We start from the raw sequence: 27,105 nt of genomic DNA on the forward strand, positions 1-27,105 counted from the left end.
GTCGGATGCTTGCCTATCCTACTCAGTGACCAATTGAGTCCAGTATGGCCAATCCTCATGCGGGCGAAGGCCCCATAGACCCGCAAGGACCCACACTACCCTGTATGTGATAGAGATGCCGTCCAGTAACACAGTGGCTCCAAAATTCCTGCCAAAGGCCGACCACATGACTCTTGATAACGGGCTTGATTTCAGATTTGCTTAACTCAACCGCCACATCAATTGATGGCCGCCGAAGGGAACGTTTAGCCAGTGCATCAGCCAATTCGTTACCATCCACCCCCACATGCGCAGGGACCCAAATGAAGGAAACCCTCACATCCTTCCTGGACAGGGAGAGCATCAGACAGAAGATGCCATTCAACACATCCTGTCTGCAATCCGATTTCCCAGATTTAATACTTTGCAATGCAGAAAGGCTGTCAGAGGCCACCACAATGCCGCAACACTGCAAAGCAGATTCCGCCCATTCCAACGCCAACCGTATCGCTATAAGTTCCGACGTGAAAACAGAAAGGCGATCTGTCAACCTCTTCTTGACCGCTAGCCCCAGGTCAGGCACAAAATAAGCGGCGCCAGTACGCCCACTCTCAGGATCCCTAGACCCGTCGGTATAAATAAACACATCACCTGAGTGCTTATCGATGAGCGCTTGAACGGCAAGCTGCGGTGCCCTCCCAGCGACTCCTCTAAGCTTGCCATGCAAGCTAACATCAACAGGAGCCGGGACAAACTTCCACGGAGCTATAGCAGACAAAGCCACCGACGGGCTCACACGCAGATCACCAACCCCCGCAAGCCACGCCTTCGCATTTCCTACCTGGCTGAAAAACATACCGTCAGCCTCACTCTGCCCCCCATCAACCCTGAGAAAGTCCCTCACCGGGTGAGAGCTCGTATGACCTTGCACATTCACCCAGTAAGCCAAAAGAAGTTCTAGCCTCCGGAGCCGTAACGGCAATTCCCCCAACTCAACCTGCAGCGCCGAGACAGGGGAGGTCCTAAAAGCCCTACAGCAGATGCGCAAGGCCTGGGCTTGCTCCACATCAAGCTTCTTTAAGTTAGTCTCAGCCGCAGACATGTAGGCTATACAGCCATAATCAATAGCCGCCCTCATGACGGCCCGATAAATACCCAGGAGCGACCTTCTGCTGGCCCCCCAGTCCTGGCCGGATAGACAACGAAGCAAGTTATTCACCCTTTTGCATTTACCACTGACCTCATCAATGTGCCGACGCCAACTAAGCCTCTCGTCAAAGGTGACCCCCAAGAACCTCACCTCCCTAACCTGTTCGAGCACCTGCCCATGCAGTCGAAGGGAGACGTCCCTATGCCCATTGAAGAAACAGATCACTTGAGACTTCCGTACGGACAGTTTAAACCCCCACTTCAGGGTCCACTGCTCCACCTGCTGTATTGCCCTTTGCAGTTTCGCCTCGTAAAACCGGAGATTCCTCCCTCTCACCCATAGAGCGCCATCGTCAGCATAAAGGCTCCTCCCAACAGACCCATCCACGTCGTCAAAGATGTCCTTAATCATAACATTGAACAAGATAGGGCTACACACACTCCCCTGCGGGATCCCATTCTCCACCCCATAGACCCCAGAGTAAGCAGCGCCCACTCTGGTTTGGATACGCCGGCCAGACAGAAAGCTCCGGACCCAGTTAAACAGTTTACCCTTCACACCACACTTCCGCAGCTTAATGAGGAGCCCATCCTTCCAAACCATATCGTACTCCACATCAAAGAGCACCGCAATAACCTTTTCTTTCTGAGCCCTGGCCAGCTGGATATCAGATTCCAAACACAACACGGAATCCATGGTGTTCCTGCCCCTACGGAAACCACTCTGGTGCGCGGGAAGCAAACCCTGACTCTCCAAGAAGTAATCCAACCGCTCGGTAACCATGCGCTCCATCGTTTTCTCGAGCTGCGACGTCAAGGCAATCGGCCTATAACTTGAAGGGTCAGACGCTGGCCTACCCGGCTTCAGAACCGGCACCACCGTAGACTGTTTCCACGCAGATGGAACACAACCTGAATCCCAAACACGGTTGAAAAGACCCAGGACTAGCCCAAGCGTGTCATCAGTCAAATGAGAGAGCATGTCATAGCACACCTCATCTTTACCCGGGGCTGTCTGTTTCGCCTTAGAAAGTGCTCTCCTTAGCTCAAACAAACTAAACGGAAGGTCAAGGTCATCTTGAGTCGAAGGCTGGTGCCCAATCAGCTCAGAATTCTGGGCCAAAGTACTCTCCCTGTAGTGCCTTTCCGCAGGTGAGAGATTGTCAGAGCTGTGCACCGACACAAAGGTGCTGGCCAACAGTTCAGCTTTGTCAACGTCGCTGACTGCTTCAACACCATTCAGTATTAGGACCGGGGTCCCATGACGGCGCTCAACCCCATGCATCCGCTTAATCATCCCCCAAACATCCCCGAGACGCGTTTCTCTCCCAATTTTGGAACAATACCGCCTCCAATAGGCACTCTTGGCCGTTCTCACAGTTTTCCGCACAACAGCGCGAGCCCTCTTGTAGTCAATGAGGGCACCCTCAGTGTGGGCAACCCTTAGCCGGCGAAACGCCGCATTTCTCGCCCTAACAGCATGACCACATGCTTCAGTCCACCACGGCACCCGCTTCCTATGTCCAGAAGTGTACTGGAGGCCCAAAGTCACTGGTAGAAAATTAATGAATGAATGTTAATCACTATGGCAACGATGCCAATTTTTCATCACTTTGAATCCATGAATAACAATATCCAGTTCAGCAGACATATTCTGACTGTGTTCTACTCAAGAACTATTAAGAACTTGATTTTAGAATGATGAGATATATGTTTGAGACACAAACAGTTTAATTCTACATGAAAGTAGTGCAGTGTTTTTATTTTCATAATTCAGAGAAACCCTTTCCTGACAGATACAAGTGTTCCCTGCATTATTAGGACGACAAATATGCCATAACATGTCCATTTAAAACGTGTCATCTATGTATATTTTGGCATGGTTTTCTATTTCCATTAGGTTTTAGCTGATCTTACAATAGCAAGATGGCCGCCACAATTGCCACGGCATCAGTATCAAATTCTCTCTAGCCTTAAAAAAAAAATACCATTATCATTCATTATATTTTTTACATGTTGAAATTTGCTATGTAACGAAAAAAAATTAATGCTTTCGTCGGGATTAAAAAAAAGCCCTTAAAAACACGACAGTTATTTCACAGATTTCCCCATTTCAACGTTTGACCGCTGTTTAACCGTTGGAATTGCCCCCTCTGCTGGACACAGTGCGCCACAACAGGAAGGTCTCCTCAGAGCATCACATGGGACGTCATCATCATCGTCCTCCAAAAAAAAACAAGAAGCAGCTGCATCTCTGCTGCTGCCTCGTTTATCAACTTTATTGTGACTCTTCTTTAGACATGGAGACTCTTTATACCCACGGCGTATGGATGGCAGAAAGTCTCCAGCAGAGGACGAGAAGTTTTGAAAATATCTGGCTTGTGATCACACATCTGGGAGATCCAAAGGCTGCTTTTCTGCTTGTCTTTCCATTCACGTACTTCATCAGCAAACGCGTGGGAATATTAGTGCTTTGGGTGGCAGCTATTTCAGAGTGGCTCAATTTGGTGTTTAAATGGTAAGAAATTAACTTTTTCATCATCAGTCAACGTTAACTTTAGTTTAGCAATGAAGCGTTACTATAGCAAAAAATAATTGTCTTGATAAAGTGTTATTATTGCTATATATTTCATATTTTATGTGCAAACATGGCTAAGAAGTTTTTATTAACGTTATCGTTAACCATGACGTTAACACTTCCGGGATGCCGTTTAATTGTGATCCGTGTGAAACAAGGCGATGCGGAACCATTGTACTTTTTATTTTAGTATTTTTGATTAACTTTTATGTTATTCTTATTTAGTTTAATTTTGTATTTTTTCACAGACCACGTAGAAGCAAATTCCCAATAATTTGTTTACTATTCACAATTTTCTTAAGGATTAATGTTCAATTCAAATAATTCCAGTTTTTTGTAAAGACCTGTTTTCATTCAAAAGACATACTATTTTGCCTTTTGGGAGCAAATTTGAGAATCGTTTTTGTGTTAAATGGAAACAATTAAAAGTATGTATTGTTTATGTTCAATGTTTAAAATCGTATTTCAATCATTTGTATTTGTTTTTAATGAGACAAAATGAAAATCAAGATGAATCAATCAATTCTTTCTTGAAACCTATGAATATTTCAATCTTACTTACCAAATTTACCCCTGTCTAAGTGACCGTTGTCATGTTTTACCAGGATGCTGTTTGGAGAACGACCATTTTGGTGGATTGGTGAACACAATGTCTCGGCCAAAGTGGAGCAGTTTTCCGCCTCCTGCGAGACTGGGCCAGGTAAATCACTCTGTAAATTATTATACAACTAAACCTACCACATTATGCACATCATGTTCTCTTCAGGAAGTCCATCAGGGCACGCGATGGTCACTGCTGCTGTCTGGTGGGTCGTGATGTCTGCCCTGGCACGTGTCCTTTACGCCAAGACCAGCAGGTACTTCCAGAGTTTTATAACTATACCTCTTCATAATTCCACAATTTAATCATGTCTTCTTTTGTTTACAGTGTCCTTATTACAGCCGTTCCCTTCCTGCTCTATGCGGCGTTGCTTCTTGCAGTCGGACTCTCCAGGATTTTTGTTCTTGCTCATTTTCCTCATCAGGTGGTCGCTGGCACCATCACAGGTTAGAAACAAACAACTAATCGGGATTTGATCATCCTAGTTGTACTTTGACAATCATAATCGTTATCTGTGGATGTTACAGGCTCTAAAACGCCTACGGAAATACCTTTTTTATAACAAAGAAGATGACAATGTCAAAGAAATAATAAAGAATTTCTGATTTTCATTAATAATTCATAATAATCCTCCATCTTGAAGCCTTCACTCACCATATTTCAGCTTTTATTTGGTCAAAAATTGATTGATTTTGACAACTAAAATAATGTTTAGTTGCAGCCCGACACAATTACAACGCTGTAATAAAGTTGTTTTTATTCAGGTTTGATCCTTGGAGTTGTTCTTGGCCAAACGGCTCCTGATGGTCGGCCCCTGCTGTTCTTCTTCAGAATCAGCTTTGGTCTTTTGCTGAGCGCTGTCCTGATTAATGTTGCACTGCAGAAGATGGGGATTAATGTTCTCTGGTAAGTGTTTAATGAAGAAGACTCACGTGGGGTTGATTTATTTTATTATTTCAATGTCTCTCAGGTCCATTACTCTGGCAAGCAAGTGGTGCAGCCGACCAGAATGGATCCGATTGGACACGACTCCTTTCTCCTCATTGACCCGAGACTGTGGGGCTCTGCTCGGTTTGGGACTGGCCCAGCGCTTGAGGCCCGGGGGCTGGTCTCTGCCGTTGGCGCCCAGAGCGTTGTCTCTGGCCATTTCCTCGATGGGGCTTTACCATGTTCACCGTCTGCCGCTGCCAGTCAGGCCACCAATGCTTTTCTATTGCCTTTTCTATGTCAAATTTGTCCTGGTGCCTCTGCTGGTCATGGTTCTAGTGCCCGGAGTCATCCAGCTTTTCTCAAACAAAAGGAAGAAAGATTAGATGCGAAACAAAATCTAAATAGAATCAAATTGGTTCACGTTTCTCAAGCTGATGCCGTTTTAAGTATTTTGTGTTCACTAAGCAGCTTTTCAGATACAGTTCAGTTTTTGTTGCAGGTACTGTCAACTCTTGTAATTTATTCCATGCGCTACATTTGTTGATATTGTGATCAGTCCGGCTCAATAAATGTCTACATTCCTTGGTGAATTTAATGTTTTGAAATGGCAAATTTTGCACATAAATATTTTTTAGATAAAGATGGCGTAAAATAATTAGATTTTTGTACTTGTATTGTGACGTTGCAGTCAAAACGGCACCATCTATTGTTCAATAGTTGCACTTTATTATACAAAACATTGTAACGCCATTATATTATTGGGTGCTTTTATTTGCCTTTGAAATATTACCAATGTTTTGCACCAAAGCAATATATAAAGTCTGTATTTTGCCGTTTCATAAATTAATAAAATGCACATGCACGGTTGTGTTTCAGTTGGTAACCATTTATAAATGTTATTTTTCCAATACATATGTTTGACTGTACAGATTACAATCAGTTATCATGAGATAAAAACACATTCTTTTTATTGTTTTTAATTAAACGTTTTGTCACAGCGATTCTGAAAGCTCACATTTACAGACAAGAGAACTCTGCTCAGCAAGCAAACACATGAAAATAAAATAACCTTTCGCTTTTGTTTGGCGCGGCAGGAGCTAAAATGATGAGGACATGTCGGGATAAGCGGACGCCTTATTGTGATCCCATTCCTTAACATCGTGTCCCTCCGTCAGGACACTGAGCTCATGGAAAGAACAACATGCACCGGACTATTTACAGCAAACTAATATACAGACAGCGCAAAAACCACACACCCTCAGATATCCTCAAACGAGAAGCCTCTTTTAAAACAAGTATGGTACATTTGAAACCTTCATGTCCATAAAGATATACATTGGCGATATCTTCCCTTTGTCGCAAGGTAAATCTGATTATTATTAATAGAAGGCCATTACAATAAGAACCACCTCTTTGTAGAGACTATCAGACAACCAAAATATACAGTTACAGACACACGGTCTATAACTTTTATCCACATTTACAAATATCTTTTACATTATAGTGCTGCTTGTTCTAACACCCATACTCCAATATACATATGGATAAAATCAGTAATATCATTTTCCAGTAGATGTGCGTAAACCAGTGGATTAGACGACTGATTTGACAATATGTGGGATATTAATGCTGCTTCTCTTTACATACCCGGACCAAAGCCACTATATACAACTTGTGCTAGAAAGTCTATACATCTTCACCCGAATAAAAACATTGCTCTTTGTGTTGTCATTCATCACTGCTGCTTAGTAAATCATAATATAGTGTCCATGATAGTCTCACTGGCCAGACTGGACTGACCCGACCACACATCCACGTTCTCCAACAATCGAACAATAAAATAAGTAAAAATACATAAAGTGCACCCTTAGTTAGGAACTTAACAGGCTGTATAGTGCAGAAGTTAAGGAAATTTTTATCAGTACAAATTAAAAAATAATGGAGGGGGGGTAACAGTGGTTGTGTATGCATTTGCTTGCTAGTCTCTGAGCACTATCCTTGATACCATCTCTTTTATACTGTATATATTTAAAAATACAGTGCCTCTATGTGTGCAGGAGGGACAAAGGCAAACTTTGAGAGCCATGTGGCGTCATGAGAAAATCACACTGAACTATTCTTCAGTCTTGTTCTGAAAGATGCTAATTCTGCAAACACAGATATTGCACTTCCCTCTCGTCCTGAACGGAGTCTCCGCAGACCACAGTTGTGTTGTTGAGTTAAAGATGACAACAACCTATTGTTGATGTCATACTAAGGCATGAGGCTTGGAGTACATCATGTAATGAAAGGATAAAACAGCAGATCCTTTAGAATACATAAAATAAAAGAATCCAGCTGTAGCCAAATGATAAAATTTAAAACAACACGGTCAGGTCAATATATTGTCATGTGTTCAAACTCTATAATAGCTTGTTATGTAAAAATATTTTCGTGCCAAACACACGGCAACAAAAGCTTCGTCACTTAATGGAGGTAATAATGTCAATATCAAAGTTGGTCAGTGTCCCTCGGTCTTGGACATTGCTTAATTCAGTTTCACTTTCTCATAAGACAAACTGGGGGACGTCGAGGCTGGGTTAATAGAATACATTTCAAATGCAAATTATGTTTGTTCTATGTTTATGTACAGTATATAACTTAATTATAAATATGAACATCTCTAAGTACTGAGTTTTTGAGCCATTTGTATTTTCGGAGCAATGTACACTATTGAACATAGAATATTGTATTACATTGATAAGGGCCAACTAGCAACCTTGTTTAAGAGCACACTTTGAAAGAAGAGTAGATGGATAGTCCACAAGTACAGTCGATTGATTAACACTTTCTCAGTCCCATTTGCAGTATTGATGTGAATTGTTTTTTGAAAGAACAATTAATGACCCTCTTGTACCTGTAGAACCTGATAATGTTCTGTCTGTTATTTGTGTTGTTTTTGTAAGTCCGAGCGTGCGTCCGCTGCAAGGTTAACCGTCTCCTTTATTAGTCTTTGTTGATTCCTTTCACATCCTGCGGTTTCACACGAGTCCTCTCAGTCAAACCCTCCATTCATCGACAGCGTCACACATTCGACTCCACAAACGGTCTCTTTGGTTTGATGGGGGAGGTGGGGCCTTGGGAGCGGGAGTCGCGGGACAGCTGGCGGTACATGTTGTCCTGGTAGGCCTGTGCCACGGGCAGAGTCCTGGCCACTTTCACGTCAGGGTAAGTGGGCACCTGGCTGACCCGCTCCAGAATGTCTCCTCCACCGCGGGAGCCGTTAGCCAGCTTCCCCAGGGAACTGGGCTGCGTCTGGTAGTAGTCCTCCTCTAGTAGGTGTCCGTTTTGAGCATTGTTGGTCTTGTTGTAGTAGGCGATGTTGCCCAGTGAGGCTGGGGGGCTGTAGGTGGAGCCCTGCTGAACCAGCTGTCCCGGGGACGTGGGGCTGATGGCAGAGTCCATGGAGGTCATGGGCCGCGTCCTGGAGGGCTGGTGCAAGTACTGCTGAGTTCGCGCCGTCTTGTCTATGATGCCCATGAAGGGAGTGTTTCGGGAGCGAGTGTTCTCGCCCGGGTACAGCCCCCCACCCTGAGAGGGGGAGATGGGGGAGATGTCATCACAGGAGCGCTCGTACGAGGCCTGCAGCGGTATCTCCATCTGCTGGATGGAGGACGAGGGCCTGAAGCCTGGGGCGAGGTTAGAGGTGGAGCCTGTGATGTTGTTGGTGGAGGGGGAGAAGCGCAGCCCTACACTCTGGGAATGGATGAGGGGTCTGGGGGTGGGCATCTTTATCTCGGTGGTGTTGGCGCTGACAGGCCTCCGCACCATGTGAGGGATCTCAGGGGAGCCCAGCTGACAGGGGGGCATGGCATTGGCCCGCTCCAGCACATGCTCAGACACAGGATAGTACGCAGCTGATTGGCTGCGGCTGATCTGAGGAGTCTGGCTGTACCGGATGCCGCCCGGACCCCCACTGCTGGCGCGGTAGGCAGAGGAGGGGCGCTGGGGCAGATCGTCCTTCAATAGCCCTGACTCCATAACCCCTCCTCGGCCACCGTGCTGACAGAGGGCCCCTGAGCTGAGGCTAGCCTGGACCTGTGGCATGGAGCGCCCGTCTAGAGACGGCTGGTACACCAGGTCCACAGATGCCTGGTAGCGGGTGCTCATGGGATGGCCCCCGTAGCTGCTGTTGCCCATGACACTGGGCTGGTTGGTCCGGACGATTTGTGCGATAGACGGCTGCAGTCGCAGGCCCTGAGCCTGATGGTGCTGAGACAGGGAGGGCTGAGACGTGAGCTGAAATGAGCGCTGACTGCTCATTTTGGCCAGAGGAGACTTGGGTCGTCCCGGGAGTTGCTCTGTCTGAAAGCGTACGGGAGACCCCGACTGTGAGCGGTACATGCACACACTCTCCAGAGGAGGGCTGGCCCTGTACTGAGCCACACGGCGCAGGGGCGACTGAGGGGGGCTTTGGTCCATGCCTCCAGGAGGAGGACTGTAGCGATAGGACGTCTGGTGCACAGGAGACGTCTGTGGTGGGCTGTGTCTGTAGTGGTTCTGATGAGTGGGGGACAAAGAGGGCGAGGTGGGCTGGTACGAGCCACGTGTGGGGGATGACATGGAGGAGGATGTGGGGTGGTACTCATAGGGCTGGCCCATGGGAGAGCCAGTCAGATAGATTTGGTCTGGATGTGTGGGGGACAGTGGGGGGCTCTGGATGATGGGCAAACTGCAAGCATTGGTATGACCGTCCGGAGGAGGCAGCCCCAGAGACATGGCCTCCAGCTCCTGCTCCAGATAGTCCTCGTCCTCAAACAGGTCTTGCACGGGCTCCATGTCGTCCAGCCTCGGCTCAGGGGGCGGCGGGAGGGGCATGGCGAGGGACAGGGACTCCTCGTCATCAGGGGGAGGCGTGGGAGGGGGTGAGGGGGGAGGCTCCAGGTCCAAGTCCTGTGGCTGCTCACCCTGGGTCAGCAGCCTGAACTCCTCATCCACTCTCTGCAGCAGCCTCTGGATCTCACGGTTGTTTGGGCACAGCTGTATGGCTTCATTCAGGTCCTCCATTGCTTCAGGAAATTGTCTGAGAAACACAATGTACGAAATGATTATAGGAGAAACCAACCAAATGTTTTTTTAAATTCATAACACTTGACAGAAAGCGGTTACCTGCTGCTACGCTTGGCACGTGCCCTGGCGTAGTACGCTTCATAGGATTTTGGTTTTAGCTCAAGTGCCTTAGTAGCAAATTCCTCAGCCATCCCAAAGTCCTGCAACATGGAAATTATTATTCCAAAATATAAAATCAAAAGCAGCTTTAGTTTTAGTCAAGGAACATCTGACTTACGTTCATTTTCCTCCGACATCGGGACAAGTTGAGAAAAAGTGACACTTTGAGTTCCCTGAAAGTCTTGAGGTCCTCGCTGAAACCTTCGCGTGGAAACTTTTTAAGAGCACACTGATAACGCTGAGCTGCCTCCTTCACCTTCCCCTTCTGCCAGACAAAAACAATAATACAACAATACTTTACTTCCCAAAATGGCAGAAATACATATTGCAAATGCTCTAAATGTGATTTATTTCTGAAAAGCACTGCCAGCTCAGTGCCCTTGGTATTGACAGCCTTTTCTTACAATTCTTGGGCTGCTTAAATATTTAAACACTTCATTACACCCCAGTATAAGGACAAATCATTCAACTTTATGCTTTTTACAGTTGATATAGTCTTATAAGGGACTGCTAATATTTTTTTTTAGCTCCACAGTTTGTCCGAAACTTGAATGTATTGCTTTTAAATGAATTGCTAGGACTTATGTCTTTGATTTTCCTGTTTTTTTTAACACTATTATGTGAGATAGTGTTGTCACGATACAGAAATTTAACCATAAATTTGACTAATTACTAATATGCAATTCTCGATACTGATTCAGATTCCACAATGATAAGTAAAAATGCGCATGATGTTTCTAGATTTCAGACAATAAAGTGACATTTTCAACACAAAATAATTGCACATTCTTTATTAAACATTGTGGTATTCTAGTATCTCTTAGTATCTGATTTTTGTTGGAGCCAAATAGAAGAAATGTGTTTTTGATCAAAATCCTAAGTTACCGCAAATTAATTGTCTTGGTTTCATTGGCAACAATTATCTCTATTGTTGTAATTCCACTCAAGTCTTGTCCTTTCATACTTCATTTTAACACGTATGAGTAAAATCCCTACTGAAGTTTCCTGTACCTTGTAGTAGCTGTCCCCCTCCTCTATGAGTTTGCTGAGCAGTATGATCATGATGTCGGGTTTGGAGGTGGCCATGGCCCATGTGGCGGGACCTGGTGACACAGAGGGAGGGGCGGAGATGAGGGAGAGTGTGAGGTAAACAAACAAAAACATGGTCAAATATAGACACAGGGAAAGAGCGGGAGTCCACACAACAGTAAATACAGAGACGGGGAGATGGGAGATGGAGGGTACAACAGGCAACCCACTGTAAAGAAATATGTTACACAAGTTTACACGTCTCCTCTGACACCTGGAAACACAATGAGCTTGCTATGGGAAATCAAGATGGGCTAGAAAGTAAATGCCAACGTCTCCAAGAATTTGCTATTTTGAGATGAGAAAAGAGATGTAAAAAACTTATAATAATAGTTTGCAGATACTTTTTAGCCCAACTTTAATCAGTCTTAGAAGGTAAGTGTAAAAGTATAAAATCTTTGGAATAGCGTAGTCCAGTAGTGCAGATGTAACGTCACGAATGGAGAATTACAAATAAAAAATACAGATAGTTCAGCGTTTTATCAACTGAGATCTGTCGGGTACTTTTGGATAGTTAGTGAATCTTACAAATGTTGTCAGACGTACAAAGAAAAGAAGACATCATTTGTGTACAGAACATCATCATTTAGACATTATTGTCTACAATAAGTGATTATGCTTCGTAGTATTTATAATTGGTTTCAAGATAATTATGTTTTGCAAATAAATAACAAGCAATGTATTGATTGGACCTCTAGTTATTTAAACTTCTAGATAGGGCTGTATAAATAATATAATTTGAGTGCAAGATTGAGTCATTTCTAATCATAAATTATCAGTTTTTTAATCGTGAGGTCCACTGTCATTCAAAAACCTGACATTTGAAGAATTTAGAGGAACAAATTTGACCATGTTTTGTGTTAAATGGCCAACTATGTATTATTTATGTTCAGGTAATTAAGCCAATGTTATTTGCTTTAAATAAGACAAGTATGACAAAATATCACATGGCCCGACATTGTCCTGACTTATTGTATAATTACACCAACTATCCATAAACACCTCATATAAAAATCCTCTTTTGAGCGAAAAATCCAAGATCACCAAGGAAAAGATGAATGACGTCACGTTGTACGACGACAACAACACACGCTTGACAAACGCACATGTACATCACACACTTATATACACAAATACCGCACAAAATGAACGAACTGGCACAGGACGACGTGTGAAACCAAAAAAGAAGCAAGCAGAGGCAGGTTATCAGGTGAGAAATGCTCTGGTAGTTGAGAGACGGAGGCTGCTGACTGGCCTAAGGCTGACATCGAGAAAATGTCTTGGAAGATGAACGATGCACGGCACACAGCGGTTCATCACCTCAGTCTGCGGTGACAAAAGTTACAAACGCATGCAATTTTCCCCACTCACTATGACAACGCAAAAGAGGCGTTTCTGAAGGCTTCCCATCATGCAAGTTTCCATTCAACGGCCTAAGCATGGAGGCCTAGCATGCTATTAAAACTCTTATACCTCCAGGGCAATCCCGCCTTTGTCAGTGCTACTACCTCGCATGATTTTGTGTAAATGATTTGGCATTTTTGCAGTCGGGTTTGGGGGGTAGCTAAGCTGGTTGGCTGACACTTGGGACGACACACAGACAACACAGAGAGATAGGAGATAGATTTGTCAAAATGCCTGGTGGGGTGAGTAGTCGACAGCCTTGGGTTTACCTCGGGATCGACTGGGCAGCGTCTGACATCCTGAAGCCGGACGGGAGGAGGCGGAGGAAGGGGAGGGGGAGGAGGGAGGAGAGGAGAGGGGAGGGAGGTAGAGCAAGGAGTTTATGAGCAAAACGGAGAGGTAGAGAGGTGTTCAAGTAGAAGAAGTGGGCATGAGCAGTGGCGGCCATATCGGTAGGGGTGTAGGAGTGTGCGTGGGAGGAAAAAGGAAGGATGAGAGGAAAAGTGTGTGATGTTTTGTGATGGTGGAGGAGAGGAGCGAGAGAGAGGAGCACAAAAAAGCAGCAGTGAGAAGCGCGTAAGATAAGTGGCGGTGCGCAGAAAATAAACTAATTTAAAAAGAAGGTCCGCTAATAACAACCTGTCTCTGAGCAAAGGGGGGGAAAGGGATGAGAGAGCTCCGACAGAGAGAGAGAAAAGAAAGAGAGAGAGAGAAAGAAAGAAAGAGAACACACAAAAGAAACAGTAGTAGAATAAAAACGTTGAGCCAGAAATAGTGGAAGAGAAGCGGTGGCAGCAGTGGGGGGCGGGTGACATACAATAAGCCACATGGAAACACCAGTCTGAATCCGTGGCTTTTTGCAGAGAAAAAAGCTCTTTTGGACTCAAACAATACAGTATAGTAGTATACAGTATATTTCTATGTCTTCTTATGCTTTTTTCCTTACGCAGTTTGATTACATTGGCAATACTAGTGGAATAATAGTGGGAAAAGTACACTGTATATAGGCAACAAAATAATTCTTTAACTTGTTTTGAGTAGCTTGCCAATTAAAACTGATTAAATGAGAAAAAATAACACAATAGATACCACTTTAGTTCAAGGAAGACATATAAATGGACAACTAGTGTTTCTGTATGACTGTATTTAACAACTATTTAGCTATTCAATATTGTATTTCTACGATTACTCTTAATCACTGTATTTTTTGTATTTATTTTTTGCACTGCACAGATATTATTGGACATTATCTTAAGTGTTGCCTTATTATGACTAAAAAGTGCTTTGTAAACACTTCAATACCTGAATAACCATCACTGATTAACAACACAATTTGTCACTTAGAAAATACAAAACTAGTTTATCTACGGTAGTATAATAAAAGGTATCACTTTATAATAACTAGACTGGTCCAGCTCATTCTTTGTGTTTTTCTTTCTGTCTGTTGTTGTTGTTGTTGTGTTGAGCTATGTTGAGCTATATAATTCATTAATATTGAACTATTAATGAATTATTCATAATGTTCATACTTGACTTGGGCAGAATAAGTGCAGTTATTATATTATATGCAGTGTTGATAATGTAAAATGTAAAATAATGTATGATAAAAAGGAACGCTAACATAAAAAAAGGAAAAATTAAAGATTATTTGCATGAATAAGTGACAATGCTTTTTTACATTAGTGCTGTGGATAATACCAATGTAAGACCAACTAAATGGAAAAAGCTGAATAAAGTAGAAGAATACGAGGTCAGATGCACTCTATTTTAGCTAGAGATAAATGTGTCGCACCAAGAGAGTCACAGTCTGATAATATGAGTCTCATAATACGAAACGGTATTCGCATCGTGTTTATACAAGTTTACTGGACTGATAGCTGCGAGAAATGTCTTCCTCTCGGCGTATTTGATCTGAAAATAAGGCGTTTTCATCATCGGCGTCTGCGTTCATTCTCTTCCATGCCGCTCATGCTCCAGCTCCCGGTACTTGACCTTTTCAGCACAATCCCATTTCCACGATAGCTCAATACTCAAGAGGCAAATAACCTTTCATTGTGATACAAGAGGCTGCGCTCGGGAAAAAAGCATGTTAATTGGGGGGTGTTACGTGGAGGGTGCCAGATGGGCTCCTCTTACCTATTTTGGCCCCTTTCTTGAGTAGCGCGACCACCACAGACGTGTTCCTGCAGCCCACCGCCCGGTCCAGGGGTCGCATCCCGCTGTAGTCCACGTGCTCGATCATGGCGCCGTGGTCCACCAAGAACTGAACCTGGAGGAGCAGCAGCGCGTCACGATGAGCACAAGTGTGAGCAAAGTACTCGGATGTGTTTCTAAAAAGGCACGCTACTGAAATCGACAGTTTTGACAAAGAAAAATGTAAAAAAAGACAGCTTTGATTTATGATTTTCCTTGTTAAAGCCTGCTTGGCCTTGTTTTAGTAAGAGAAGATAAGTTTTATTTTTTACTAGAATGTACATTTTAGTTTGAACTTAAATTAACTTTCTGTGTGCAAGAAGCCTGATATATAGTATATATTAAAGCTGTCAAAGATAACACGTTCGTCTCATGCGATTCATCATCGAAAAGTGACACATTAATCACAGGATGACACAGATTGACACTGATTAATCACACATCTGTTCTGAAACCAAACTTTCTTTTAGATTACACGGGGGTTTTACCTGAGTGAAGGAGGAGCAGCGCTGACATCACATGGTCAAATGTACACATGAAATCCATCAGTTTGACCACACACAAGTTTTATTTTAGGTGAAAAACGTGAGCTCCGTGACGAAAATAAAACTTGCGTGTGAGAGCGCTAAAACGAGTGAAATTGGCCAAATGTTTCACCAAACAACAACGGAACACTTGTAGAGGCCAGCGCAACACCAACAGCTCCATGTGTCACCACCAGAGCCACTTACACTAAACCTGCTGTTTAGTCATGTACTTTACCTGAAACATGTGACCACACAATGTCTAGACCTAAAGTATTGTTAGTTTGGCTTTTAGATAATCTATTAGATTTGTAAAAGTATTACATAGTTTAATTTTATCAACACATTTTCATAAATACTTTCAAATATACATTTTAATGATAAATAAATTGATTTGATGATGATTTGAATGATGATATTTTATGTGATTGTTACCACAAAAGTAAACGTGATCAAATGTTGCACCTTTTCCCATAACGTACAGTCTAATTGTGAATCATTATCTTGCAATGGTAAAAATAAGGTTCTGAGCCACATCTTTTATTTTTAAAACTAAAAACTTTCATTTTAGCAGTTAATTAAGTAATAATTATCTTTGATCAATGTCTCAAACGGAAAAAAACACTTTTAGATCTTAATTAACAATGAACAAAAGAATAAAAGTAAAGTATTCTGACAATTCTGTAATAAAGCACTCTTTGTTCATATGCTTTTGTCTCACTCCTCAAAAACCATATCCGTCAGAATGTGTTTGTTTCTCACCACGTCTGAGTCTCCGTAGAAGGCGGCTAAGTCCAGCGGTGTGCGTCCGTTCTTGTCTGCGTGGTCAGTGGGGGATCCGCTCTCGACCAGACACCTCACAACAGGTAAATGTCCCTTTAAACAGGCCCAGCTCAGAGCCGTCAGACCTTCTTTATCCATCAGAGACAACGAAGCTCCTACAAAAAACATAACATCTTTAGACAAACTCTTTACAGCATTTAATAAAGAGCTACTGTGAAATATGCAGTGAGAATAATAATAAATCAAGACACACAATGACACATGTTTGCAATAAGGAAATCTTAAACACTGCCACCATCAAACAACATATTATACTGTTTTTGAGGCCAGCTCTGTAGTTTAAATCTCTGCAAACGTATTTTGAAAGGCAAATCAGATTTTAGCATAAAAAAAGAAAATTAAAGCCGCGGTAGCGGCGATGGCTCTCGCCTCCCGCGCGACCGTCTTCCCCCCGTCCATGTTTTCTGCTGCGTTTTGCGGCATACCAAACGAAGCTCAGTAATTCACCTTTGATGATTGCGTAGTTTGCGATTCAAATAGTAGTTTGTCCTGACAAATTGCAAGATTGTGCTGAACGCAGACCTGAGCAGGGAGAAAGAGAGAGAGCCTCTGTGACCCGGGACTTTTCATTGATGTTCAGGGGGTCAAAAATACCAGAGTTGTGGCAGAAAGAATAAAGAATAAAGAATAAAGTCAAAAGTATTAAGTCTAAAGAATAAAGCCTAAAGAATAAAGCCTAAAGAATAAAAGTCTAAAGAATAACAATTCTAATGCTAATGGCTGACTTCCTGTTTATCATAGAGCGATGCTGCCAGGTGTGTTTTACTCGTCAAAGGTCAGAGGTCAAAGGTAGCTCTATCACTGTCCCAAGTTTCATGTGCTTAGGCCAAAGATTAAGCGTTTCATTTTTTTTTTCTTTTTTGAACTAGTCGGCACTGTTGCGACGGGCGTTCTCGCAACCTGCATTTTATTGGAGTTCGGGCCGAGCCGATTGCGTCTATGTCCCATGTGTGACATTCATCAATGTTAGGGGGTCAAAAATGCCCGAGGTGTGGCAAAATGACCACGCAAGAAGAATTATAATAATAATAATAATAATAAGAAACATGGCAAGAACAAAGACTCGTCGCATTCCATTCCATGGAATGGCTCGAGCCAAAAATGCTATTGCAATAAATAATATCATAACATACTTCAAAATATATTAAAATCAAGAAAAATCCTAGTGAATGCAATCACTTTTTATCATATTTAAGTTTGTAATTGTTTTCAGTGTATAGCGTTAATGAGAAACATTTTAATTTATATTGATTGATTGACAATTAGTAGATGTTCTCGCAGATAACTAAAGTTCATTTGGGTTCGCTCCAAATCAGACTGAAAAGAGAGCAGAGTGTAAAATACATCTTTCTATTTTTATCTTGTTTTACCTTGTGCTAATAGAAATTCCACAGTGCCCAGATGTCCCTCCGAGGCGGCCATCATTAGTGGAGTTCGACCCTGTTTATCCGCCTGGTTCACATCCGCTCCATGTGTCAGTAACAAGTCCACAATCTGACACACAAACACACAGCAGTTTAGAAGACTACATTTTAATCTATACACATATCAAAGAATGTTTCCACGGATGGCTTTCTTTATTCGGGCAAACAGAGAAATAATCACACACAAAAATAACCACAACAAATCCAATTAAAAATGTATAAAAATCACTATGTAGTAGTAGATTAATTGATGTACAGTAGACCTGATATTTGCAATGTAATTAGCATTTTATGAGGCTGTATTTTTTTGGTAATACATCTCAAATTGTATAATAAATGTGTTATTTTTGAATAACAAATAGAATAAATGAGCAACTTTTTAGACAGACAATATATAAGGACGTTTTTTCCATTTCTGTGTGAAACAATTTAACCTTATTCTTCAGTCTTTACCGTGTCACAAATCAAAACAAATCTCCTTATATAGCGTTTGTCTAAAAGTAAAGCTGCACATCTACAGAGAATGAACAAAAGATGGACAACAATAGAGTAAAATAGTCTAATAAATCAATTAATAGTACTTAGAGTAGTGCAATCCAAACAAAAGCAACAAAACCGAGGCTTTAAAAATAAACGTGAACGTGCTCTGACCTGCCAGTGTCCCTGTCGCACTGCACTGAACAGCGGGACGATGCCTCTTCTATTGGGTTGAGCCACAGCTGCTCCCTGCTCCAATAAAAGTCTGCAGACATCCAGCTTCCCCCGGCCAGACGCTGCCGTTAGCGCTGCAGACACCGACGACAAAGACCGTACATGATTTATGACATCAAACAGATATACTAGGAAGTTATGAATTTGTTTTCCTGAGCGCTTTTATGTGGGAAGTCACTGAAGTTAAGTTTTTCAGGTGATGAATCAAGACCTAGGATCAGGTTTTATGGGGCGCCTGAGGTGTGTGGGATACAGAACCAAGAAGATACTTTATACCACAGTATTAATACAAAACCCCACAATGTTCACAATAGAATTTCATTTTTGATGGAAGTGATAGTGTCAATAATGCATTAAAATGTGTTATTTTTGCACACTAAAGGACAATGGTGTGAATCTATTTCTCGCCCAAGGAAACAACCAAGTATTAGTTATAACACGACTACTCGAGACTTTTTGCTGCTGAAAAAGTTAAATGTGATTAAAGAAAATGTGTAAATGAAATTCAAAATGGGGGCCGTATAGACTCCTATTTAAATGCATTTAATCTAATTGGAATAACGGTTAAAGTCCCATAAGGATGACTACACTTTCGGACTGTTCATTACAGGGAAATGGACTTGCAGCTCTTACAGATGTAAAATATCCTCCCTGTGGATGCTGCAGAGCGTTATGTATTTTCACTTGACCTCTAAAGTAATACTGGGACCTCAAATCACCTTCTGAACCGCTCTCTCTCAAAACAATACGTTACAGATGACTGAACATGAAGTGGGAATAAGGCTTCCAGCGAGCTTTAAGACACAGTACAATACATTTGAGACACAGTAAAATACATTTCACTGCTACATTTCACTGCAGAAATAGGAGTGCACACACGAACAGATATCTACACTATACTTGAATTCAGAATATTAGGCTTCATTTGAGTATTTAGTTAAGATGTGTTCAGTTCATAGGTGTAGATTTGGAAATAAATATTTATACACATATATCATGTCTTTACTGAAGTAAATCTGGTCCTATTTAGTTGATTAATTAAGAATAACTCTATAGTAAGGTTGATCGATGCAGAAACTAGTATCGAAACTAGCAAATAATTTAAGCAGATATCAGATACTGGAAAAAATGACATAATTAGGACCAAGTTTAACCTTTTCCTCAATAATTCTCGAATCAGAACTAGAATAACCCTCATGATAATATTAAAGAAAATATTCTTTGATGCTGAAAATTATAATTATTTTGTCATTTTGATTGAAATCACTATCTAATATCAAGCCTTTTAATTAGTTAAAAAAATACGTTTTATGTGACACTACACAGACATATTTTACAGGTCTATAGATTTTTTTTGACTTCTTTGAATGTTTAATTTTTTTTTTTTTTTCAAATTAAGTAGAATTGTTTAGTGAAGATTTTTGTTTAATTCACTAAAAACGACTCAAAAGAAAATGTATATTTTGAAGTCTGTAGTTATTTCCAAGGGTCCATATAACTTATCTAACTAGCAATAATTACAAGTATTTTTCATTGATAAAAATACTTAAATAAACCTGCAAACTTACTAACATTGCCAACCATAATACAGTTCTTACATGTAACATTGCTAAGGAATTGCACATGTTTTCTCATATCGTGGATCCCCTGGACTGTATTTTCTGCTTAAAACATCAAACAGATTCGCGCATTTTTAAGGAGGAACTCAAATTCAGGCTCAAAAAACATCAAAAGCATCTCGAGTCCTGAGGGTGAAGAAACGTTCACATCAATATGAACAATTAAACAGCGAAAGCGAACGCTCATTGTTTAACGAGTTTTATCGAGTCTAGCGCTCCAGACTAATCCTCACCAGTTTCTCCCCACAGCGTGTCGAAGTTATTGATCTGCGCGCGCTCCACCTCCTCCTCGTCTTTCTCCGGCAGGTCCAGCAGGTACGACACGATCTGAGGAGAAACACACGAGAATACTTTCAGCCAAAACGCATGACCAGTTGAGAGGGTTATTTTGCTCAAACTTGAAACTCTAAATCCTTGTCGTCAATAATACAGTGAATGCTACAAATCTTTATGGATGTATAGATTCTGACTAAGGATGACCCGATCCAGTTTGTGTGGCTCCCAATCTATATTTTTTAAAGCACAGAGCGAGAACATCAAACTAAATTAAAGCCACGGTAGCGGCGATGATGGCTCTCGCCTTCCCGCACGACCGCTTTCCCACACGACAGCCGTCCCGCCCGTCCATGTTTAACCCTAACCCTAACCTTGCGTTTTGTGGCATACCAAACGAAGCTCAGTAATTCACCTTTGATGATTGCGTAGTTTGCGATTCAAATAGTAGTTTGTCCTGACAAATTGCAAGATAGTGCTGAACGCAGACCTGAGCAGGGAGAAAGAGAGAGAGCCTCGGTGACCCGGGACTCATGAAACTGAGGGGGAAACCATCGTCTTACCCGGAGATCGTCACGTTATCCCGGCGGACATCCTAATTTTTCTCCTCCATCCCTTGTTGGGAAATGGGAGGTTTTGTCTATAAGAGTTCTTCTAATAAGAGTGTTTTTTAAACTTCCTATAATCTGTTATCTGTCTTTTTCCTCTGTATCTACCTGCGTTGTATCAATGAAATTTCCCCATGTGTGGACAATAAAGGATTATCTTACTTTTCATTGGTGTTCAGGGGGTCAAAAATACCTGAGTTGTGGCAGAAAGAATAAAGTCTAAAGAATAAAGTCGGGCGTTATCGCAAACTGCATTTTATTGGAGTTCGGGCCGAGCCAATCGCGTCTATGTCCCCCATGTGTGACATTCATCAATGTTAGGGGGTCAAAAATGCCCGAGTTGTGGCAAAATGACACACAGACAGAACTGTGGTAAGTGTCTGGTATGTTAACGTAACATATTAACAGTTATTCAGATAACTATAGCATAAAGAACATGCTAACAAGTTTACCAAAGCATCAGTATTACCCCAAATCACTAAATCCATTGAATTCTTCTTCCTCTGTGTCACTTCTAAACAACTCCACAAATTCCGGAGGAAGAGGAAGTGCCGATTCTTCTTCTGCAACGCTTAGAGCCTAGAGCGCCCTCTTGTGGTTGTCAGTGTGAAAATAACGAATAATATCACATACAAGTCGCTCTGGAGTATAAGTACCGGCCAAAACTATGAGAAAAGCGACTTTTAGTCCGGAAAATACGGTATTAACACCAGTTTATCTAGCATGTGCTGGATATAGTCTAGACTGAACTGTTGAAACAAAAGAGAAGTTTTATGGGTGTAATTGAGTTAAATAAGGGCAGTGCCATACCTCGGTGTAGCCCATACTGGCGGCAGCGATCAGAGCCTGCTGGACGGCGTGGCTCTTGCTGAAGCCATTCTGTTGTTGCTGAGTTTGAGGAGACTGCTGCTGGGAACCCATGCTCCAGTCGCTCTGAATAAGGTACTTGACCGCCTCCATGTGGCCTCTCAACGCCGCGTGGACCAAAGCACACTGGCCATTTTTGTCCAAGTGGTCCACCTGTTTATGCACGGACAAGGATTAGTTAGTCATGCAGTTCTTTTTGTAGTCAACCGTTTTCCTGTGCTTTCCAGAGTATTATTATATGTGATTAGTGTTGTCATTATACGCACATTTCAAACTAGATTTTGATACTAATGCATTATAACATTTTTTTTTTAGACCAGTATGTAATTTTCAACACAAACTAGTATCAGTAGTTATATATTACGATGTGGTCTTGTTATTGATCAAGACTATTCTAAAAACCTGTCCTATAGTTCAGTATCATGACTAGATATTCAACATTGGACCTTTTCTGAATATTTTTTAGAATAGTCTTGATTACCGTAGTATTTAGGTTTAGTTTTTATAGTCATATTTTTTGGACAACTCTTTTGGTTACGTACTTCTCATTTATCGTGGCAAAATATTTACAGAACCAACGCTAATCGAACAGATAATTTTACACAGACCTTTAATAAAATGTAAGTCGGTAGAATATTCCTAATGCAACTATAACAATAATAGAGTAATATAGCGGACATCTCACACTGAAATAATGCATCTAAATACTTGTTGTTTTGTTATAGCAATTGGAAGACACATATATAATTGTGAATCCACCAAAAGCAAAAGCAGCAAGTCAGTAATAATAAGTAATAATAATAATTCATAATACATGGTATCATAAATATATAAAATAAAAAGAAATAGAAATAAATGAATATATGGCCTACTAAAACGCATTAAAATACTGGTGTGGTTTCCGGTTTATTTTATTTTTATGTATCAATGTGACTTAATTTGTTTGTTTGTTTTTTAAGTTATTGTTTTTGTTGTTTTTGTTGTTGTCATTTTGTGTGTTTTAGTTGTTGCAACTGTATTGTTGTGTTAATTGTTTTGTTGTTTAAAAAAAGAAAAAAAAGAAAAAAAAGCAGCAAGTCAGAGATAGAAAGGTCTGGTTGGCAAAATAATTCAACTTCTTTTTAACATAGGAACAATAGCACTAACCCTCCCATTTACGCATTTATAGAATCGCCATCTCTGAGCTCACTGTGGTGGTAAATCAATCTATTATGTATGCAGCATTCACACATCAGTAGTGTTTAACGGAAAGAGAAAAACAGAAATCGGTTAACCAATAAAACCTCCAAGTCCACGCTGTCGTCGTACCTTTGCTCTCTTGCGACACAGAGCGGTGACGATGGCCATGTGTCCGCCCGCGGCCGCGTAGCTCAGCGGCGTCAGTCCGCTCTCAGACGGGGCGTCCACGGAGGCCCCGTACTCCAGCAGCAGACCCACCATCTCCATGTAGCCCAGGTGAGCGTGCACGCACAGCACCGGGGCGTTGTTCAGCACCTCCGTTCGGTAGTTCACGTTGGCTCCGCCCAACATCAGCAACCGACTGACCTGGACAAAATCAAGTAGAGGAAAAAATCAATACAAATCAAAAACAATCAATACAAAATTCTATTGCCATTCTGCTGTATTAATGTTTTGTTTGTGTCTTTCCCCCCCCCCTTTTTTTTTTTTGCTAATTAATAATATTTGAATTAGGGCAGTCAACGGAAACAAATTAACTCCTGTGATTAACGCCTGAACGCAAATTAAATGTTGAAGTTTACGTACATGAGAAGGAACGCGCCTCGAGATATTTTTGTGTAACAGCAGGGATGTCTGTGTAATCCCTCATTCGTCCAGGCGTGTTCCATAGTAGAAAAAGCTTCAGTTGTAGTCATCTGGACTCAGTTTGAAGAATCCTCTTTGTCTTTGTCTCACTAAGACAAAGAGGATTCTAATAGCCCATTAAGATTCTGAATAGGCTAGCTCGGTAGATACAAGGGGGAAGTTTCTGTTGAAACAAACAACTCTTTCTACTTCAGGAAGGCTCCGCCCAATGGGCGGGTCTTACCACAGAACAGTATAAATATCGGAGTTCTCGATCTAAATTCTTTTATTGACAATGACTCTTGGATGAGAGTCGAAACGTCTATTTTTTCAAACTGAGTCCAGATGACTACAACTGAAGCTTTTTCTACTAACAGCAGGGATGAAAATAAATGTTGCAAAATGTGAGCGCTAAGTTAAACCTGCAAGCAATAATGGAGGGCCTTGAACCTCACTAAACCTGTTACCTGCAACCACACAAATTAATTATAAAATGCAATGTGTAAATTAAAACTTAAATTGGGTTAAAAACAACAACAACAATGTAGATTCAAGAAATAATTGTGGTGTGAGTCCAAGTATCTGAGGGTCTCGCTGAAGCATGAGATCGACGGTGCTATGGATTAAAAGCTTGTTCAATTTGATTTAACAAGCTTAATTTGCATTGTCCAGAGTAAATAATCTGATTTGTGTAAGCAATTGACAACACACATTTTTATATAAACCAAACATGTCAAAAAATATATAAATTATGGTCAAAAATATACATTTGTGCAACCACTACTAATACTAAAAACAATATTCACAGTGTCTATTTCACTTTGGAGACTGTTTTATTCAAAATGTTGGACCAGTACCTTGTTCAGTCGTGTTTCAGCCCCATTTTCTATTAAGAAGCAAACAAACAACTGATTTTTTGGCTGCTGCTGCTGCCGTTACCTTGATGTTTGGAGTGTAGAGGTTCCGCAGTGAGGAAAGAGCAGCTGAGAGTCCTTCTGTGCTGTAAGACACCCACAGGCCCTGCAAGATGGATGAGGAAACCCCGACTTTCTTGCTGAGACCCTGGAACACACAAGTAAATACTCATTACCTTCGGAGCAATGGAGGTGCAATGTTTTTGAAAGTGCACGACAGTGGAGGGAGGTAAATAAAGTGTTTCTCTTTAATTTGAGCAATGCTATTTTTAGGAACATTACTCTTAAACGTATATTTGTCATTCTATCTCAAAGTCCATACATTGGGTTGAAAAGAGGTATGAGTATATCCAATACTATTTATTATAAGTATTTGTCATTTTATATATCGTATATATTTTTTTTTTTCAATCATCTGTGTTATTATTAAGTACATTTGTGGAAACTGCTGATTTTCACAGAGGTTTAATGTCATACTGTGGAACATTCCAGGCAGAGCAACAACATTTTCATGGAGACAGGACATCAAACATTACAAAGTGCCCTTTAAAGGCAGCTTTTAATACAAAAAGTAAAAAAAGTAAGAAAAGCGTGCATGCGATCTAAACCAAGATCTAATGAATAATAATTTTAACAAAGTATATAAACGATTGCTTTTCCCTTTAACTTGAGAAATCCTACTTTTTATACACATTTGAGCAGGATTGACCCACGTCTAGAACACTCAAATAGAAACACACCTTGAATATATGTGCTTTGAGGATGTGATGGCCCAGCTCGATGGTCTGCTGTCGGTTGAGTTTGGTCTCCAGTCGTGAGAACCAGAAGGCCAGGAGGGTGTGTCCGCTCCTGCAGAGGAAAGTGTCAGAGCCTGAGTCACCAAACGGGGCTTTGTGTGAGAGCCAGAGCTGCTGCAGAGGGTTTCAATAGATGAAACGAAGAGCAGCGCCGCAACTTACTCTGTACTTTCTCAATTTAACAAATAGAGCGACGGTTCATGCACTTTTCACATCAAGCACCGACGGAACTACACTAAAAACCTAATCTTGACCAGGTCCAAACACGTGGCAAAAAATAAAAATGGACTGAAAATGTATGTATATGCACAGTAGATAGTCATTAGGGATGAGGCAATTAAAAAAAAAACTAAAACGCTATGATTATTGCGTGAAGAAACATGATTTAAAAATGATTCACAATTCTCCTCTAGTATAAGATTTATGAGTAAATATTGAACTGAAAGCACTATTTTTTAGTGATGATGATTATATTGTGACTTGAATAATGACTCTTACCAATTAACTAAATAATGCCATCCATAATAGTCACACAACTAGTCGATGCCCATTACAATAACTTTACTTTGTGGTTGCAAAATGTCATTTTTTCCCTATTGTAATCATTATTCAAGCAACACACACAATCCACAATCTAGTAATATCCTTCAACCATATATATTTTATATTTCATAACACAATACAGTATAATACAACAGGTTATCTGATTGATTTGTCTCATACCAGTAGCCTACAATTACATTCTTCATTATACTTTTGGAAATTGTTATTATTATTTGCTTATAATTGTGGTCTACATTGTACCATCAAGGTCTTGACCAGATCAAACTTCCATCATATTGAAGGACAAACCATGAATAATCGTAAATAAACACATACTACAGTGTGAGATCTACACTTCCTCTCATTTACCTTTGGATTCATTCAAAGAAAAAAATAACTGAAGAAGGTTACAAGGCTGAAATTGAATCGTTAAATAAATACTTTTGATTTCTGCAGCTTGAATATCACAGGGTATTGTTTAATTCTCTAACAATGTAGTGATTTTGTTGGTATGTGCTACTCCCCTCGTTCCCGCTCTTACCTTGGGTCACAGAGGAACTTGGTCTTCTCGCCCTCTTCTCTCCAGATGAGCCACTCCCTGAAGGACGGGTGAACAAACATCCGGGTGCCGTCCCTCCTCTTCACCAGGAACACAGACAGGTTGTCCACGCGCTGCTGGAAGTCCTCCCAGTCCAGCGTGCCCTGTCAAAGCAGAGTATTACTCAGACCTAGTAACGCTGTATGATCCATAACTGTACACACCTGCACTTTCAAATCTGCACAAAAGCTCGGGACTGTAAGCAGTAATATGCTTAAGGTTGTCTGGGATTTTCATGAAGATGCAAAAGACTCAATTTCCCAGGTTAATATTTGCCCAGGATAATATTTGCCCAGGTTAATACTTGAAAACTAGGCAGGGCAGGGTGTTGAATCTAAGTTATAGCTTTCCTAATCCTGAAATAAATGTTTGTGCCAGAGGAGGACATTCTGTTTAATTACCCGATCTCTAATTGGTCAGCCTTGTCATGCTTTGAGTGATTGACAGGTG

At 41.3% G+C, this 27,105-nt stretch overlaps 3 protein-coding genes across 13 annotated transcripts in view; 1 reads left to right on the forward strand and 2 right to left on the reverse strand.

The window, feature by feature from the left end:
- Nucleotides 1–27,105, reverse strand: part of gngt2b (guanine nucleotide binding protein (G protein), gamma transducing activity polypeptide 2b) — a 139,592-nt gene that overhangs the window by 18,433 nt on the left and 94,054 nt on the right. The window lies entirely within an intron of this gene.
- Nucleotides 3,307–5,741, forward strand: g6pc3 (glucose-6-phosphatase catalytic subunit 3). Its single transcript, XM_072455955.1, has 7 exons — nt 3,307–3,646; nt 4,312–4,406; nt 4,473–4,563; nt 4,635–4,753; nt 5,072–5,213; nt 5,278–5,658; nt 5,725–5,741. Exons 1-6 carry the CDS (start codon nt 3,330–3,332, stop codon nt 5,618–5,620), a joined length of 1,107 nt encoding a protein of 368 aa, XP_072312056.1. The 5' UTR covers nt 3,307–3,329; the 3' UTR covers nt 5,621–5,658; nt 5,725–5,741.
- tanc2b (tetratricopeptide repeat, ankyrin repeat and coiled-coil containing 2b) overlaps nt 6,103–27,105 on the reverse strand; it is a 150,469-nt gene continuing 129,466 nt past the window's right edge. For 8 of the 11 annotated variants that reach the window (XM_072455948.1, XM_072455950.1, XM_072455946.1 and 5 more), the window contains 15 exons: nt 26,599–26,759; nt 25,458–25,566; nt 24,743–24,865; nt 23,309–23,545; nt 21,944–22,153; nt 20,486–20,579; nt 18,574–18,707; nt 17,869–17,992; nt 16,418–16,593; nt 15,075–15,207; nt 13,208–13,237; nt 11,457–11,548; nt 10,564–10,710; nt 10,386–10,486; nt 6,103–10,299 (listed from right to left, as the gene is read on the reverse strand). In XM_072455948.1, coding sequence (XP_072312049.1) covers nt 8,301–10,299; nt 10,386–10,486; nt 10,564–10,710; nt 11,457–11,548; nt 13,208–13,237; nt 15,075–15,207; nt 16,418–16,593; nt 17,869–17,992; nt 18,574–18,707; nt 20,486–20,579; nt 21,944–22,153; nt 23,309–23,545; nt 24,743–24,865; nt 25,458–25,566; nt 26,599–26,759 — 3,870 coding nt within the window. In that variant the 3' untranslated portion in view covers nt 6,103–8,300. The remainder of the gene's footprint in view (nt 10,300–10,385; nt 10,487–10,563; nt 10,711–11,456; nt 11,549–13,207; nt 13,238–15,074; nt 15,208–16,417; nt 16,594–17,868; nt 17,993–18,573; nt 18,708–20,485; nt 20,580–21,943; nt 22,154–23,308; nt 23,546–24,742; nt 24,866–25,457; nt 25,567–26,598; nt 26,760–27,105) is intronic. The other 3 variants (XM_072455949.1, XM_072455947.1, XM_072455945.1) reach the window with 1 other exon arrangement.

This window comes from Eucyclogobius newberryi, unplaced genomic scaffold (assembly GCF_026437365.1).
Source record: "Eucyclogobius newberryi isolate DKJ021-1_F unplaced genomic scaffold, fEucNew1.0.hap1 SCAF_20, whole genome shotgun sequence".
Taxonomy (NCBI): Eukaryota; Metazoa; Chordata; class Actinopteri; order Gobiiformes; family Gobiidae; genus Eucyclogobius; species Eucyclogobius newberryi.